This window comes from Mixophyes fleayi, chromosome 2 (assembly GCF_038048845.1).
Source record: "Mixophyes fleayi isolate aMixFle1 chromosome 2, aMixFle1.hap1, whole genome shotgun sequence".
NCBI classification, from domain to species: Eukaryota; Metazoa; Chordata; class Amphibia; order Anura; family Limnodynastidae; genus Mixophyes; species Mixophyes fleayi.
The window spans coordinates 217449413-217467883 of NC_134403.1; the positions used below are offsets into that span (position 1 = coordinate 217449413).

The 18471-nt window shown below is 40.9% G+C and overlaps 1 protein-coding gene across 2 annotated transcripts in view; it reads right to left on the reverse strand.

The window, feature by feature from the left end:
* LOC142138642 (protein argonaute-1) overlaps nt 1–18471 on the reverse strand; it is a 75985-nt gene that overhangs the window by 18484 nt on the left and 39030 nt on the right. For both annotated transcript variants that reach the window (XM_075195472.1, XM_075195471.1), the window contains exons 2-11: nt 17099–17282; nt 15871–15991; nt 15572–15753; nt 15316–15452; nt 12709–12843; nt 12086–12173; nt 11854–12001; nt 4045–4164; nt 1940–2062; nt 1456–1589 (exon numbers count right to left, since the gene is read on the reverse strand). In XM_075195472.1, coding sequence (XP_075051573.1) covers nt 1456–1589; nt 1940–2062; nt 4045–4164; nt 11854–12001; nt 12086–12173; nt 12709–12843; nt 15316–15452; nt 15572–15753; nt 15871–15991; nt 17099–17282 — 1372 coding nt within the window. The remainder of the gene's footprint in view (nt 1–1455; nt 1590–1939; nt 2063–4044; nt 4165–11853; nt 12002–12085; nt 12174–12708; nt 12844–15315; nt 15453–15571; nt 15754–15870; nt 15992–17098; nt 17283–18471) is intronic.

The following is an 18471-nucleotide window of genomic DNA, read 5'->3' on the forward strand; positions in this document are numbered from 1 at the left end:
TGATCGAACAGGGGAGATCGTTCCAGAGAAGGGGGCAGCATGGGAGAAATTTTGAATGTGGGAGTGAGAGATGGTGACCAGATGGAAGGTGATGCTCCAGTCGCTGGCAGAACGTAGATGGCGAGAACAAGTATGAGTGGAGGAGGTTGAAGAGATAAGGAGCAGTGGAGTTAGAGAGGGCTTTATAGGTGAGGGTGAGGAGTTTGAGGACAATTCTGAAGCAAAGAGAGAGCCAGTATAGAGCTTGAAAGAGAGAGGAGGCAGATGAGGTTAAGTTGGGCTGCAGCGTTTAGTACAGACTGAACAGAAGCAAGGCGGGTGTGTAGGAGGCCCGTGAGGAGGAGGTTGCAGTAATCCAGACTGTAGATGATCAGAGAGTGGATGAGAGATTTGGTGGCAACAGTGGAGAGGAAGGGTCTGGATCCGGGCTATATTGAGGAGATGGAAGCAGAAGGATTGGGCAAGGGATTGTATATGAGGGGTGAAGGAGAGCGAGAAGTCAAGGGTTACCCCCATACAATGAAATTGTGGTGGAGAGGAGATGATGGTAGAACCAATGGTGATGGAGAGGGTTGGCAGGGAAGAGTCTCTAGAGGGGAGGGGGTGATAGGAGTTCTATGTGTCTTAAATAATCCTAATTGAAAAGCGATGAATAAGTGGTTCAGATATGCAGTAAAATAAAAAGCTTTAATGTCAGGTAGCTTTCTGCCTCCACCTAGGATTGGTCTGCACAAGGCTCCAGACCCTTGTAGGTCTGTCTCTACAGACAACCATTTATGTATCTGGCAAAGATAGTTACAGGAACTTGGACTGGGAGGGATGAAACGCTTATAATAATCTTGGTAGTATATTTATTTTTAAAGCTATTATCCTGTGCCCCCAGTTCACATTATGCCACATAGCTGTGCACACAGTTCACATTATGTCACATATAAGCATCCGTAGTTCAAATTCAAATACATGTAGGCAGCAAGTGTGCAACCCAGCTCGTCAGCACACACGTCTTAGTTCCGCAATGGAACTGAAGATGTGGATCTTCAGTTCCATGTTCCAATGGATTGTGGAACTGAATGGATTCAATTTCCAATGGAGCAAGCACAGCAGATCCATTTTGTCAGTCTTCAGTTTTAAAAGTAGCTTCGGGCGGCGTGCCAGAGGACACTGGGCTGCGTGCCATGTGCACATGTGCAGGTGGTTGCCAACCCCTACTCCAGTGCAACAATTTTCCCAGCACATGATAGTCTCAGATTGTTCACCTTCATTAAAATAATTTGTTGCTGCTATATAACAGTATCATTTTATTAACCACCCACAAGGAACAAGGGTGGCTTTTAAAAAGTAATTAAACTACTTGTTACATGGATGTCCTGGCTTTCTGTTCCAACAATATGGGAACCCAAGGCATAATTAATAGTTCACATGCCTCTCTGATTTGTAGCCAATATTTGCACTCACTTTAGTACTTCCTCCCTGCATTGCTTCTGTGGAGCGAAACAGGCAATGGCCCAGACTTTAATCTCAATGCCATTGTAGAACTGCTTTCCTCTCATGTCCCACACACCTTGGTTTGGAGTTGCAATCGCTCTGTTCTAGGAAAAGAGAAATATAATAAAGGAACTATTTATTTACAATCACTGACAGTGATCAACAAAGCTCACAATGGAAAAAAATGCTATCTTATAATGGGATGTTATATAAAAGGTCACTTTTCCTACAGTATATCACACTGAGATAGTTAGACAATTATTTACAATTCACTCACAGACCCCTGATGGACATGTAAAAGTTCCAACCTCCCCTCTGCTTCAATATTAAAAATGTGATACAAATAAGTGTATTCATGTAACACACAGGATCTAAAACACAACATATAACCCTTTATAGGAACTGAACACACACACGCGTTGTGAACCAACTTCAAACAATATTTACAACTTACTCTGCCTCCATACTGCAATATGGGTGCTGGGAGGACCCTTCCTGTGACCTCTGTCATGTCATCTTTAACTTTGATTCCAAATTCTTGGATGTACGGATCCAGATTGTAACTTGCATTTTTCATCTACAAGCAGGGTGAAAGACTACTCAGAGAAATACAGAATCAGATACAGAAAAGCAAAATCTACCAAATTACTGCATACTTCCAATTACGGTTGACATGCAAAATTTGCACAAATGTGTAATATTCACTCACGTCAGGATACCCCTCTAAAAACATTCCAAGCTATTGTTGTATATATTTTCTAGGGTTCATGTGGTCATCATACTTCCTAAACAACCATCCACACCGCCTTCTGACTGCAATTTAACTGGCACGTCTAACACGGACCTATTTAGTTTCTGGTCCTATTGTCTGCCATTTTTCTTCCATATATATCTGTTATCGCACCAATCTGACCAGCATCTCTTATTTCCCACAAACAAACAAATAAATTGCTTAAATATTCTTCTTATAATACATCAGCCTGATGTGGCCCACACAAACAAGAACTAAAGTTTGTATTGTTTTTTCCATCTTTTTTTTTTCCCTTTCTAAATATAAAAATTCTGCCTGCCCAAATAGAAAAACCCTCATCACTGTTTGGATGTGGTCACCATACACATTTTTAATTCAATGAAGAAAGTGAATCCATCGCATGTCAAATAACCACTTTTTTCCTGCAACTTACAATTTTAGCAATTGCAATGTAGATTAAAGGTATAGCCCAGTTATGGGCAAACTTTTTCAGGAGCAGGCCAAATAAAAAAGAAAAACTTTAGGCGGGCCAATATAATTTATTAAAAAACTCAAATATCGAAATATATAATACAAATTTTTTGAATGGGACGGGAGGGTGTTATATAGCAGTGTTACCTCTATAAGTGCAGCGATCGTACAGACACAGCACTTATTTCAGGAGGTTGTTGCAGATTCGTCTTTCTGGTGAGCCACTAACTGACAACACAGCAGCCAATCGAAATCCGCCTTAGTATATGGCCCAGCCCATCTCTTCTCACATGACTTTCAGCCATTAGGGGGCGGGCGTTTGAGTGATTGACATACGAAGTGTCCTTTTAGGAAGGAGGATGAAGTGTAATGGAGGAAATAGCTGGGAAGGCATAAAAATGAAGGTTCTGACACACAGGGTCGGCCCTAATAATTTAATGCATATTTTAACGAAATTTTTTAAAATATTGGTGGGCCGGATAGAACCTCTAAGTGGGCCAGATCTGGCCCGCGGGTCGTAGTTTGCCCATCACTGGTATAGCCACTAACAGCCTGTGTGAAGTGTGTGACAAACTGTAAATCACAGCAAACCCAACTGGTATGTCTAGCAATGACTACAATCCCCCCACTACTTTAGTCCAAAACTGTGACCACCATAGGTTAAATTCACTACTACACCATTTTGCAGGTCTTAGATTCTCCCGAAAATTAAAATACAATCAGAACTTATAGGTCACTAAAATTCAACTTCATTTAACCAGAGGTATAAGTAGCCAAATAATACCACATTTGCATTCTTCAGAGAAATGTTGACCAGGATCAATAATGAGTGTGTAAATCAACTTTGCAACTCATGATTCAGTTTTTAATTAAGAATATATTTCCCTTTAATTACTTTATAGGTCTACTGAAATAAATTATTGCTATTACATTTAATGAATATGAAATTGGGGACCTGTACAAATTGAAACAAATTTAAATTAGTAAATTGGCTAAATGTGGCAGAGCACAACAGATTGGAAACCAATGATTATGCAGACTCGTCTTAAATGGCTTGATGATGCACTGGTCCACAGGTTAAAAATAAATATATATATTTTAATGACAGCTAATGAGCTGCATTTTAAATGTGGTATTTAATCGCTACTGCAGTAATGAAGTGTTTCACCAAAAAACTTTGTATACACTCTACTAACTCCTTTTTCAAACTCTATTCGTCACTGTGTCAGTGCAGGAGCATTTAAGAGTCATGCATAAACAAGTACAGAATAACTAAAACAGACACAAGCCTAAAGCAAAATTGTGCTTTGTCACCAATTACGTGCAACGTCACTCACCAGCCGGCTAATCTCTTCCTGCCTGTCCGGAGCAGACCGGGCTGTTGCTTTGATCATAGTGGAGGTCTGATTGTCAGTCAGTTTCTTGATGCATCGCTGGCCAGCTACAATGTTACAGACCTGCAATAATAGCATATGAATGTTTACTGTAGGTTTTCATGGTGACAATGTTTGCAGTGACATGCTAATCACAAGCCTGATTAAATGTATATTACTCCTGTATCACTTAATAGAGAGAGTTGTTAACACTTAAAAATAGCTGTAGAAAATAATCAAGTATCCTGGAAAATTAGAAGCCAAGTAATCCATGTATAACCAAACAAAACAGCTGTTTTATACTGTACTAAAATGTCTGCATTTTCTTTTTTCAACTCTGCTCTAGACACTGAATTGTGGAAAACAAGTATTTGCCAACATTTCAAAAAGTGGCAGATACAGCCAGTACCCTCTTTTCAGAGGAAAACAACTTCTCCAATCCTCTGTGGCATTTGCAAATGATTTTTAGCTGCCACCACAAAGGAAGAATCCTTTTAGGACTGTGCAGGCTGTGAGGGGTAATGAATATATTATTTTGTCCAGAAACTTTCAATCTTATTTAGGACAGACCAAAAGTGTTCATGTGCCACTGCTCTATGAGACACCAAGGTATAAGTGTACTGTTTGGGAGCCCAAATAGCAGGTATTACATATCAAACTACCTGGGGATTGCAAACAGATTCTGGGACACCACCTGAGGTCCAGGTCAACGGGATGTGTACACCTACCACTGCATTAAACCCTGTCACCACTTCATGCATACATATGTCTGATTTATGTTAAATACTAGCACTTCCAAAAGGTCCACCGGCTGTGAGAGATGTTAATATTTCTACATCTTTTTATGTAGGGGTGGGTTTACAGCTTCTTCCGTGTATGCTACACAGCATATCACAGGCAAATAATTTCAAAGTTGGCCTTTATTGATCAAAAACTATACAACGTAAAAAAGAAATCCCACTGAAAGAGAGAGGATGCGGAGCCCCAGTGTAAGTGCAAGTAAGAGAAACTATAAAAATGTATTTTATGTATAGTATGCATAAGAGCATCCCAATTTAAATATTTAATGTAGAAAAAAGTAACTTTTTGAATTGATTATAGTATTAATAGCTGTAAATTAATTTAATAAAATACATTTTTTTTGGCATGTGTTCTTATGGGGTTTTATATTGCACATAGGCATGTGCATATCCTGCAGTTTGTTCTGTCTCTCTGCATATGGCAAGTAACATATAACCACAACGTACTTACACCCATATTCAAATGAAAAATTTTCTTGACATCCGTTTGTATTTGAATACAGGCGTACGTGCTTGCAAGTTGCATCCATTTTTTTTTAAGCGCAAGTTGCATTCACATTGTGTTCAAAGATGAATCAGGGCAAGGATCACAATGGAATGTACCAAAGCATTATATTATGGGTAGAAAGGATAGTTACTCCAAAATTACCTCCTGCAACAGTTTCCTTACAAAATTCACCTCAGCTGAGCAGACATTGTGTACCTAGGCCAGGATGGATTACTCTGCCACCCGGTCTGCATGGAAGCTGTTTTACAGACTTGTCTTAGGTATCCTCTTCCCGTCAATACCCTGTCATTACTGACTGTCTGATGGCCAATTAACACCAGTAGGAGCAGTCGCTGACTGAAAGTGCCATCTGAGCATCAGGTGTAGGAGATCAGCCACTGCCACTAGCAGCCTCTTTCAAAGAAACCTATTTGGTGGTGTGTGTAGTTTCTGCAGCACCTCTTTGCTTGTGACTGGTTTCTTGTAACCACGTACTCTGGATCAGGACTGCAGACATATTGTTGACTCAGGGATTTGGGTTTAACACAGGACATCCGGAAGACAAATTATAGGGTTAACTCTTATCTGTAAATCATAGAAATTCAGCAAATAATAGACATTATGCCAGAATAGAATAGAATCTTTAGTAAGAGTAGTGTTTATTGCTCAACAGTAGCTCTTAAAAGAACTTACCCATCAGTGAGAGGTAGTGATAACACACAGATGAAAAGCACAGAAAATATATTTACATGAGGATATGCTCCCAATTTTACACATTTTTTACATAATTGGCAGAGGGTATCCTTTAACCAGTCCAGGCTGATGCACTAATTTTTTACATGAATCAGCGTGGACCTTTTCATAACTTTGACATTGTATTGTCAAAGTTATGTATTGTGTATTTGTATTGAGTTGCAGAGACCTTGAAGGTCTTGGTGGCGAGAGTTTCTTTACATTTTGGCTTTTCGACCAAACGTCAGATCTCTGACATTAACCGGTAGTACACCCTGACTCTACAAAGTCTGGCCTGGAAGATTTATCTTTAAGTCTCCCACCCAAAGTATCATCCAGGAGACCTGTTCAGGAGTCTAGTGCCACAGTCAAGCCAAAAACAGCTTCAGAGGGATGGTGACCAGACCTGGAGACAACAGTCTCCATGCTGCTGCTACTGAAGCCCTCTGAAGTCCAGTGTGTCACTTTGCTTTTTGGGACTCCCAGGAGCTAGTGTGACTCTTGGATTTATTTTAATCCAGGAGGCTCCATCAAAAGACCTTCTGAGGTCGATGATGATGATGATGGAGTCTGCCAGCTGGGGCTGACGTGCAGCAGCCCGTCCCATTGACCAAGAAGAATGGAGGAGGAACCACCGCAACTTCAGTGCTTAAGTCAACGTGAATGAGAACAGGAAGGGCAGCATAACGTCGCCAGATGCACCCTCATTCCCAATGGACCACCAGGATAAGCACTAAAACTTTTTTTTATGTAAAAGCATTGTCAATAAATATATGTTCTATATTTACACATTAGACAGTGTTCCAGACATTTCCCTTAAATTAACTGTTAAGGTGCCACAGTGTCGACACTAAACTGAAATATGCTCTGCAACATGTGGTGTGGAAGACGGTGAACCACACTACTACCACCATCCATGTTGGCCAGTTCCCCATGATTTGACTTCTGGTTCCACAGACAAAGGGGTTACCATGGGTTATTTTGGGGATTGGGCTCCTCCTGCCAGTACAGTACATCTATACTACAGTGGGCCCTTAATGCTTGCGGACAAAATGAAAGTCATAAATCTAAAGTGGAACTGCAACAGTCTGCCATTCTCTCCTGAGATGTGTTACAGCCACTTAAAAGTATTGTAGTCCGTCACTACAGAGAAGTGCCAGACATACATAGGTCTGAAGTCTTTTCATTGTAAATACTCTCTCAATTGTGATACTGCAGCTTCCGGTTCAGCAGTTTTCTGCTCAAATAGGCCACAGGGTGCTCCTGCCCATCAGGTACCTCATGGCTGAGTATTATTCAGACTAATGTGTCACTTTGAGTGCTAAAGTCCTTATTATAATTTGGTGCCACCAGGACTGGAGCAGTCACCAGGTCTTCTTTAAAGACTGAAATGCCTGCTCACAAAATGGTGTCCTGTCTATTACTTTGGGGAATCCCTTCTTAGGCAGGTCTGTCAGCATCTAAAAACTGTAAAAAACTGCTTGTAGTACAATGTAGTCCCTAGGATAATCAGTACCGATCTCTGGGTCATAGGCCAGGTCCTGACCTCCCCTGACACATTGCCCCAGTTACTGCACCCATCATATACCTATGTGATGCTTGTCTGCCCTAATTGTCAGACCTGCTCCCAAAACTTCCCTAATACCTGGCCTACATGCTCTAGATGAGAGGTGTCCAAACCCAAACACAGTCCTCAATGTCTACCAACAGTTCATGTTTTCTAGATTGCTGTCTGTAGAAACAGGAAGGATAAATAATGACCCAGCCAAAAAGATGAACCTGTGTACGATTAAAAAAAACCAAAACTAAAAACGAACTGTTTGTTAGCCATTGAGGACTGAGTTTGGACACCTCTGCTCTAGATGATCTTCCCAGTTCATACTGAAAATAGCAATGAACTGAATATTTGACAGTGCTTTTTAAAATCATGGTAATCATCATCCCATGCTTACATCAGTGTTAAAACTGAATATTTAAAACTGCTTTTTAATTCATGGTATACTGTCCTTTCCTTGCTTGTTTAAACTTTTATTGCTAGTTTTTGTTGTGCGAGTTTATTGGGAGGTTGATAGATGACACTGATCACGTTTTTGTTAACCATATATAATCAATCTATATTGACTGCATAGCTAGTGTGTAGAGCTCAAAGTGTGTTAGTTACAGGTGTACTAGAATTAATATAGCATAATTCTGAGTTATTCCGGCGATAGAAAGGAGAAAAACATGCTATCCAATAGCACTGCTACAGAAGGTCATAGTCCTACAAATCTAATGTGCTTTTTGAACAGACAAAGCCTGGGTCAGCCAGTGTGTATTTTTTACAAGCGTATACACCGTATTGTATAGCAAAGTAAGATTTACACAAGACTTGAACAAATAGAGGGGAACTTTCTACCAGGAAACACAGCTACACAAGGACAACATTTAGCACTAATTTTCAACTCCAGATATTACTCCTGATGTTTCCATCTCTCTGCGGCTGTAAGCTTCATATCTCAAGAACTCTGTTTTGAACTCTGAACTTATTTCCTTCTCACATCAAGAAAGTTTGTTTTTCATCTGTCAGTTTATTTCACTGCAACAGCACTTCTGTTTAATCAGTCTGCTGTTCTAATTGCTCAGCCATTCTTTCCCTCCGCATCAGTTGTTTCAGTCTTCTATCCCTGCCCTGCGCACTCTGGAATGCAAGATCGGTCTGCTGCTTCCTCCAATGCACTGCTTTCCCATTTCTTCTCTTCTTCCTACTATTATTTTGATATCCCTATTGACTCTCCTATTACTATCTCTGCCTCTAAATTCCTAACTCTCACTACCTACTATGGCCTCTCCCAATGGACAACTTCCACCACTCACCATGATGGACACTCCCTGGACCTAGTGTTAACACATCTCTGTGACATCTCCAACTTCTCCAATTCTGTCTTCTCCCTCTCTAACCACAATCTCCTTTCCTTTACCCTCTCTTCACCCCTTGCCCCCTATCTCCCATTCCAAAGTCATTCGCACGATGTGTCCCATCAACAGCATTGGCCCCATCATCTTTGCATCCTCCTTCGAACCCTTACTTGCTTCCATTTCTTCCCTATCATGCCCCAATGCTGCCGTCTCTCTTTATACACTTTCTGTTGCCCTTGATACTGCAGGCCTCCCCTATTATTTGCCTCCTCCAAAAGTACTTCCGCTCTCCTGAATGCCAATGGAGGAAATCTAATGGAGAAAATCCCGCACCATTGCCGACTTCATTCTACTTTAAATTCATTCTTTCCTCCTACTATTTTGCCCTCTCTCTTGCCAAGCAAACCTATTTCAAATCCCTCATCTCCTCCCTGTACAATAAACACCGACATCTCTTTGCCACCATTAATTGTCTACTGTGTCCTCCCACACCTCCTCCTCAGTCCTCCATTTCCACTTTTGACTTTGCCCACTACTGACTATTCACACACAAACACACACACAAAGACAGACAGAGATAAAGAGAAAAACTAGGGTTAATTTGAAAGCAGCCAATTAACATATTATGGAAAGTGGGAGAAAACCGGAGCACCCAGAGGAAACCCATACAAACAAGGGGAGAACATACAAACTCCACACAAATAAGGCCATGGTCAGGATTTGAACTCATGACCTCCGTGCTGTGAGGCAGAAGTGCTAACCACTAAGCAACTGAAGACATCTAAAAAACAGAGCTGCGCAGCAGCAGCTCAATTGCAGCCATCTTCGGCTGCTTTAGTAATGCAGCTGCGAAGCTCTGGTGTGTCAGGCAGTAGTCCACGTGCTGGGGGTACCCGACCCTTGCCCTACCCTGTCTCACTAGACTCTACCCAAACAGTCAGTCCTTCATACGCTCAATCAAAACTCACTTTTTAAAACTCACCTATCCTACCACCTCTTAACCATTCTATTACCTCCTCTTCCGCTTTTCCTCGCCTATGTCCATTTTCTCCCACCAGTTGGTCCTACTATCTCTCACCACCCCTCCCTTTAGAATGTAAGCTCCCACGGGCAGAGTCCTCTCTACCTATTGTCTCATGTCTGTTTACTGTCTAACTCCATCGTATGTCCTGTCATGTTTTTTGTTGCACTCTGTGTGAGCCTCCCTAGCATTACTCACTCATTTGTGCTACTTATATGTATTGCCTCATCTATTTGTTACTTGCTTCTGTACCCAGTGCCTTATAAATAAACAATAATAATCCAAGTAAGCCAGAGTCTTCAAACCCCATCAGCATGTAAATAACTGTAAATATGCTCTTCACCCCAAACAGCATGACCTTGAACTCGTACAGGCTAAATGAGGCTATGAACGCCAACCATTCTTGAGCCTATGGTATCAGTGACACTGCTTATTCAAATGAAGGTTGAAAAATACTTTACTCTAGCCATTTCATCTAACAAAGCATCAATATGGGGCAGAAGAACAGACATTACATGTGGTCACATGATTCAACCTGTGTTAATCTATGCATAACCACATTGTCTTGTCCTTACCTGGGGACCACTACAGTGGAGGATGGTCATGGACTGTTAGATGCTTGTATAACGCCTAGCTTCGGCATCCCCTGTAACAATCTACAGGTTACCTAATTGGTCTATGCTCACCACTTTCCATTTGGTGCATCACCAAGTCCAGCTTGCTACTGACCTATACCTCAGAGGAATGCAGCACGGAATCCAGATGGTCCCCTTTATTGGCACCAAGCTGCTTGCACCAGCACAATTCCTTTACACCATCAGGAAATCACTGGGGAACCCTACTCTACTAAATAATTCTACCGGCGTGTCTGCTACCTTTTTCATAATGATCATGGACAGAGATACAGCCTCATAGTGGGCAGGGTCTAATTTTCCAACCTAGGCTGATAGAATTGCATCAGCTGTCTTTGTCGAATGTAGGATCAGCTCCACATCCACCATGGCTAGGGCACTGTGGGTTCAATCATGATGGTATAGGTAAGCAACCGCCTTGACACATATCACCTTGACTATAAGGCGGTGAGACCACTCTTGAAGTTCAAGGCAACTTCCCCAAAACCAGGCGAGGAGATAGGCATCCTATAGTGTATAAAGAGAGACAGCAGCATTGGGCCATGAAGTTGCCAGTTTTACACCCCTGTAATGACTGACTGAAGAGAATCCACTTGTAATTTTCACTGACTTAGAAAGATAGTAAATTCCAGTAAGGTAGAAGAGTCAGATAACCTAACAGCGTCTGTTTCCAAGGCGACACTCACTGCAGAGCAATTGATTGTCCCTTGTTAAGGGAAACTATCAATTGAGAGATCTGAGTTTTCAAACTGGCCAGAGATTAAACTAATTTGGTATGCTAAAGAATAACCGGGATATGCAAAGCTACTCTAAGAAGATGGATAACCACAAGAGTACCTGTGCAGCACAAAACAGACAGCCTTCTCTAGAACCAGAAAAGGAAAAAGGTTCAGGTATGATTAAAATAAAGAAAATATATAGTTTCCAACAGCTAACTGTTTTAAAATTTCTACAATGTCTTCACCTCACACTCTCTTCTATTTCCAAACGTACCACACCATAATTGTGAGAAGGCTTAGCATTAGAGCATTCTCACAAATATTGCTAAATCAGAGTGGTCTTGAAGATTTCTATTTTACACATGTAAAAAAATGCAGCTCATTGCAGTATTTTATTTTTTTGCAAAAATGATATTATTCCTTATAGTATAATTATTGGTTCTATTTAGAAAGTACAACTTGGAAACAAAACTCTTCCAGTTCTCACCTCCAGAGGTAGATAAGTGTGCTTCTGCTCCTGTCCCACCTGCAGGCAGGGAAGGTGAGGGTACTTTAGTTGTAAGCTATATTTTTGCTTGAAATATTGGGCTACTGTGCACTCAACAGTCTGACCACTCTCCAGTTGAAGCGGGAACCTATGACATTAAAGATATTATAATAAGACTTTCACTTGACTTGATTGATTTAGGATACCTTCACGAGCCTCTTCGCTTACTTACGTCTGGTGGCTGGCAGGCCTACGAGTAACATTGCAAACTCTGTATTTTCTTTTCATCTGCCCACAGTGTGTGACTTCCACTTTTAAACCTAGCCATAAAAAAAAAAAAAAAAAAAAAGTACAAAGACATAGCACCAAATGTCATTCTCCTTTACAAAATAGAATGTATACATTGCTAGTGCTTTCACATATCATTAAAACTTGTCTTTTTGTGGGCAGCACGGTGGCTAAGTGGTTAGCAAGTCTGCCTTACAGCACTGTAGTCATGAGTTCAATTCCCGACCATGGCCTTATCTGTGAGGAGTTTGCATGGGTTTCCTCCGGGTGCTCCGGTTTCCTCCCATACTCCAAAAAAACATACTGGTAGGTTAATTGGCTGCTAACAAATTGACCCTAGTCTGTGGTGTCTGTCTGTGTGTGTGTGTGTTATGGAATTTATACTGTAAGCCCCAATGGGGCAGGGACTGATGTGAGTGAGTTCGCTGTACAGCGCTGCGGAATCAGTGGCGCTATATGAATAAATGGTGATGATTTTTTATATATTTTATTACTGTAATTGTTTTCATAATTTTTTGTAGCATCCATTGATTGTAAGCATATGATAAATGGTTAAGCACTACTTACCTTTGATCTCCTTAGTGAAGCGCACCCTCTGAGAGTCTGTAAGAGGTTTGGGTTGTTCGTCAATGTTTCGAATATCCAGAACCTCGCACATGAATTCTATGACTGGCTGAGCCTTATAGAAAGCTGTAGCTGATACTGAAAGCAGATAAATGTAGTTAGGCAGGGGGAAAAAAAGAGAGCATAGGATATGCAATGTAGTAGCTTGCTGAAATAATAAATCTAAAGAAATAAATATATAAAAAAATATATATAATATATATATATATATTTTTTTATTTTATCTTCTCTCTTTATCAATAAATAATGGGATTTTTTATACATATGTTAAATCCTTTGTCCAGTGTGGGGCACTGGAAACACGAGGGTATAGACATACAGTACAAGAGCTTGGGCATTTTAAATATCCCTCCAAAAATTCAAGCTTCTTCCCCTCTAAACCCCCACAGGCTGCTGGGACTTCAGTACTTTTCTAACAAAGCACTAAGAACAGAACCTGGAATTCAAAAACAAAGGAGATTAGAAAAAAAGGTCATCAAATAACATCAGGAATGATACCCTAACAAGGAGAACAGTGAAGGACAAGGAACAAAGAACAGAAACAAGCTGTCTAATGTCCCTTCTTGGACTCACAGAAAAGGATTAAAAACATAATTGAAAAATCAGTTTTCTTCTTCATCTATGCAGGACGCTTAAAACATACCAATGCTTTCTGTATGATCGGGTTCCCCTTAGAAGTAGCAGTGTTTAGCATCTTACGTCCCAACCTAGGAACTTTAGACGCAAAAATGTTGAATCTGTATAACTTTGTGAAAGTGTGTAATGAAGCCCAGGTGGCTGCTCAACACAACTGCTCAGCCAAGGCCCTGTGGAGCACTGCCCAAGAGACACCCACCAATCTGTTAGATTGTGCTGTCACAATTTCAGGAACAGGTAGTCTGGCCCCAATGTAATGTGATGTGATGTTATGATTTATGGCAGAAACCGACTTCCAGGCTTTGAGGACAGTCTGAATCATGCTGTCCGGGAAGCCCTTAGTTCTAGGAAATATGGTTTTAACAGCCACGCTGTTAATGCCTGTCAAAGTAAACTTTGATTATGCAAGGTTCAATGACTTAGTGGGCCCTATGCTATGCTGAGAATGACAGTGTTCCATGAACTTCTCAGATAGTTCGGTGACACTAGAATGTCCTCTCTTTTTTTACCTTCTTCACACTCTCAGAAGCATTGCTTTCAGAGGGAATAGATAAATGAGACAGAAGTCCCAAGGTAAAGAAATAGCCAAAATGCCTATGGATCCTTTGCCTGGCGCAGAAACGTTTCACCTTGTGGTTTAAATAAGATTCCATCATGTTAACTGGAAGACCTGTAGGTGAAGGTACCATTCCATGGGGTAAAGAGCCTGCCTGCAGAGAATATCCCAGTTCTCCACCCGAGTTGAACACCTTCATGATTGGCAGTAATGTTTCGTTTCACCCACGGTCCTGCTGGTTTCTCTCATGGCCAGAGCATAGTTAGTACTTCCCAGGTAAACTAGGTATTTCACCCCCATGGTATTGTCTGACTGGATCTTTCTGGCTCTTCCTTACAATAACAAGGTGAGCCCTAACTAAAACCACTCTAAACTCCAGAGTCAAAGCTGCTGGAACTCAAAGACCCTGCAAACAACACTGATGAGTGACAAGTACCCAACCCCTAAGGCTGGTGTCCATTGTCACCAGTGTCCATTGTCACCAGTGTCCATTTCCATGCTGAAGGTTATTGTTCCTCAGACACAAGAGGAGTAAGTGGAGGACACTTTGAAACAGTCTCAAACTAACTGTTCAGGCTCTGGTGAGGTTAGTTCCATTTTGAAATAAGTTTGATCTTGAACTCCCTTGAAACCGTAAAAATTGGAGGTCTTTGTCAAGGACTTTCATGCAAAAATGGAATGATAAAAGCAGCAAGCTAACAGGAACTTTACAATCTATTGAATATGTGCTAGCAGCGAGGCTGAGTTGCCCACCTTGATCAGAGGATAACAGTTAGGAGAGGACAGACAGCGCCCTAGTTCTCAGAAGGACAGCAATCACTGCCATGATGTTAGTAAACACCCCTGGCATTATTGACAGGCTGAAGGGTAGAGCCTGAAGCTGAAAATGCTGGGACTGTACAGCAAATTTAAGGAGAAATTGATTGGATGATGCAAATATGTGTCCTTCATTTCCATGGATACCATAAACTCGTCCATTTCCATGTTGCTAATGAAAGACCTCAATGACTCCATCTTGGACCTGTCAAAGTCTGAGTATGTAAAAAAACAAACTCGTCCAGAATCTACCTTAGACGGAGATCCCATTTCACTGTATCCATTCTAGGATGTAGATACAGGGAATGCAATCTGTAGGAGACCTGAATCCTATGAACAGTTATGGTCAATGTGTTGCATAAAAGGTTCTCCAAATGAGGGAATGGAAAAACAGTCTGAAAAACAATGATTTAGTGTCTACCGATACAGAGATATAGATACATATTTATTACAAAACATGAGTTGCCTTTTCTGTGTGATATTTCTAGACTATATTTACCAGAATGCATTCAAAACACAAGCTAGTTTTTATTTCTACTCACCATCAATGTTGAGCATCATGTTCCACATGGCTGGGCGCACAGATTGATGGAACCCAAACCAGACTTCACGGCCCCCTCCGAGTGGATGATAGTAACCTTCAGGTGGTGAAAAGAAGGACCGACCTACAGGAGTATACCTGCAGAGAAAGCAATTTCAAAGAGGTTACACTAGGAACAGGCAAGAGTGTCATGCATTTTGCTCTTTGCATAAATCTCTTTAATTAGTAGTCACACACATACAATACAGGCTTCTCACCGCATTGAGGCCAGATGCCTCATTGCTACATCCAAAGCCTGCACAGATTCCAGAGGAAGTTGAATTCGACCACTCCCCAAGGCTTCATGTAGCATTCTCCAGCTCACCACTGCCATCCATTTAATGGACACTTTGAAAATTCTGTCTTTTCCCTCACCAGGGATTGTCACCTCAAAATCAACCTGTGGATAAGTATAGAGGACATTAATGCTACCAGCAGTATTGTTGAATATAAAACTGTTTATTCCCTTTCACTAAAATCATGCTAACTGTTCCCTGTGCAGAGTGTGATCTTTTACCCTTTCATGACCAATAGGCAATGTTGTAACTGTATAGATGTTCTTCTTTCCATCATACACTGGTTTTCTGTCTCCAAAGATCTGTGGCTTGAAGTGTTGGACCATGTATTCTACAACTTCCCTGAAAGATGAAACTTCACAAGTCAAGATCATATAAAAGGGAAATAAAAACAAGAAGTTGCTGCAATGAGAAAGAAAAGCAGAAGATTATGAGAAAGAAATTGCCATAGAAGTAATGTAAACGGTGATCCCTCGAATGGGAGAGCCACATCAGATCAATTACTCAAACTTCTGTGTATACATATAACATGTCAATAATATGCTATATAGATAAGGAGATGCTACAGAAGGGGACATTGGTTGAACGTTTGCACATGGTTATCCGAAGTGTGTGGTCTACACGGTTGACGCTCACACAGATACAAGCAACAAGATTAGATAGGTGGGGTAGTTAGAGGGTTTTAATCGTATGTTTAATTTTCTTTGTTTTGTATTGAAAATCTCAAAATAAATACTTTAATAAAAATAAAAAAAATAAAAAAGTAAAAGGGTGATCGTGCAAATAATAAATATTTAATAAACACAGAAGGTCCACCAAGGCATCCTGTACATACAAACTAACCATATGCTCTTGTACATAGCAGAATTGCAACCACAATCCACCAAACTACTCCTGCATACCTACTTATTTTTCACTGCAACTTGATCTTGATTAGGCAGGTACATCTATATGGTACTAATTCTGCCAACTTTATAAATACGTCTAAACAGTGTCTCCACTTCTCTTCTGTTTGTGCAACTTTCAATATAGTATTTTCACTATTGGTCTCTATAAATCCTGCATCTAAGGGGGGAGGGGGGTTCAAATACCCATGAATGTGCAGTGGGAGCTTTAAAGATGTGCTCCAGTGAGCACTTCCAGGCTAATACGGTACTGAAGTCTTTGATTATTTTTGCTTGCAGCTCTATGAGGTGTGAACAAAAGTAGGCAGCGATTTCAGTCCAGATATCACTACGGAACCACACCATACCAGGCTCCCATGACACTTTTGCCTTAATTGAATCCCCGGCTGTGTGTCACAATGAACGCAGGTTCTTTATTAGTTATGTATACAACTCATTTTTCCAGTGTCTTCTTGTTCTCATGCTTGCACAAAACAATTTTTCCAACATATACAATCATAAGGCCTACGATGATTACTCTCACTTTAAAGTCTCTGTAACTCACCTGTTGACACGCCTGGGGCATTTGTCTGGCTTGATGTCCACTTCATAGTGGTAGACATCGATCTTGGGAATGTCCACTTCAAAATAATTGGCAAGAAGTTTTATTGGTTTCCCGACTGTGCCAATACCAGGGCGGCGTGGGGCTTGGAACACTTGCTGTAACGGTGGAACATACCCACTTTGGGCTAGTATAGAATGAAAGAAGAAAAAAAAAAAGTTCAGAATGCCTAGTTATACTGAAGAAAAAATAAAAAGACTTCATCTGTGTAGAACAAGTATCTTGCATTAACTTTGAAAGTATTAATGTTGGATGGAGTTTGATGCAAATTTTTTTTTGCTGTCTGTGTTGCGGTGTTGTGTATATCTTTCAGAAATATTCACCTTGGTTGATATCTGATAACTGGGAAGACCATAGCCTATTTGTGGCCAAGTCTCCCCTTCCCAGATACGCTGCATGTACTGCAGGGCATGTTTTCGTTAATATCCAGAGTTGCTGGAAGGGTTTATGTCAGGTGCATAAAAAATATTTTGAACGCATTTCTAAAAAAAATGTGGAATTTTTTATTCTACCCGAGTGGTCCATTAAAGATTCAGTGACATCTTTCATTGTTTTGAGCGCTGGTGTACTGGCAGAGGGGATGGCAGCAGTTACTCCTGAGGAAAGTGGTGGTGGAAAGCCACCACACTTCTGTAGCTGCCGTTTGGGGCTGAACAGCAGTGGTGGAGGGACTTCTGATGGTACATCCTACATTGAAATGTATCCATGACTCCCAGGAGGCAAACAGTCACACTGGAGCCCAAAGGGCATCAGACAAGGGGGCCTGCTCTCCACCCCCTTTTGCATATGGTGAATTAGCCCACCTGGACCAAATGCACTCATAATTTATTAAGTAGTTTCTACTGGTGTTAACTAATATATCGTGCCCAACAGTATAATTAAGTTTAAAAAGGACCTTATTTGTTTGTTTATACTGTAACACTAGAGTAAATAAAGGAAGTGACACACCTCTATTAAGAAGAAAGCACACATCACTTTAAAAGAACATTGTGTTAATATATGCCTACAGCTGTACCACCCTAATCAAGCCCAATTTTGTCTGATCTTGGTGCTAAACAGGATTGGGCTGGGTTAGTACTTGGATGGGAGACCACCTGGGAATACCAAGCTCTGTAAGTATAATTAATGAAATTCTATTCTTAGTGTGTAATCAGGAAATAGCAATATGTTGATTTTTGGACTCAAAGCAGACCCCACTGCCTAGCCAGCCAGCATGACACATCGCATCTCTGTTCTTATACTGTAGAACGTCAACTATGAAGGAGTGTGGTGAGGGACCTCCACAATGGGATTTTGTTCTCTATACAGCATACTGT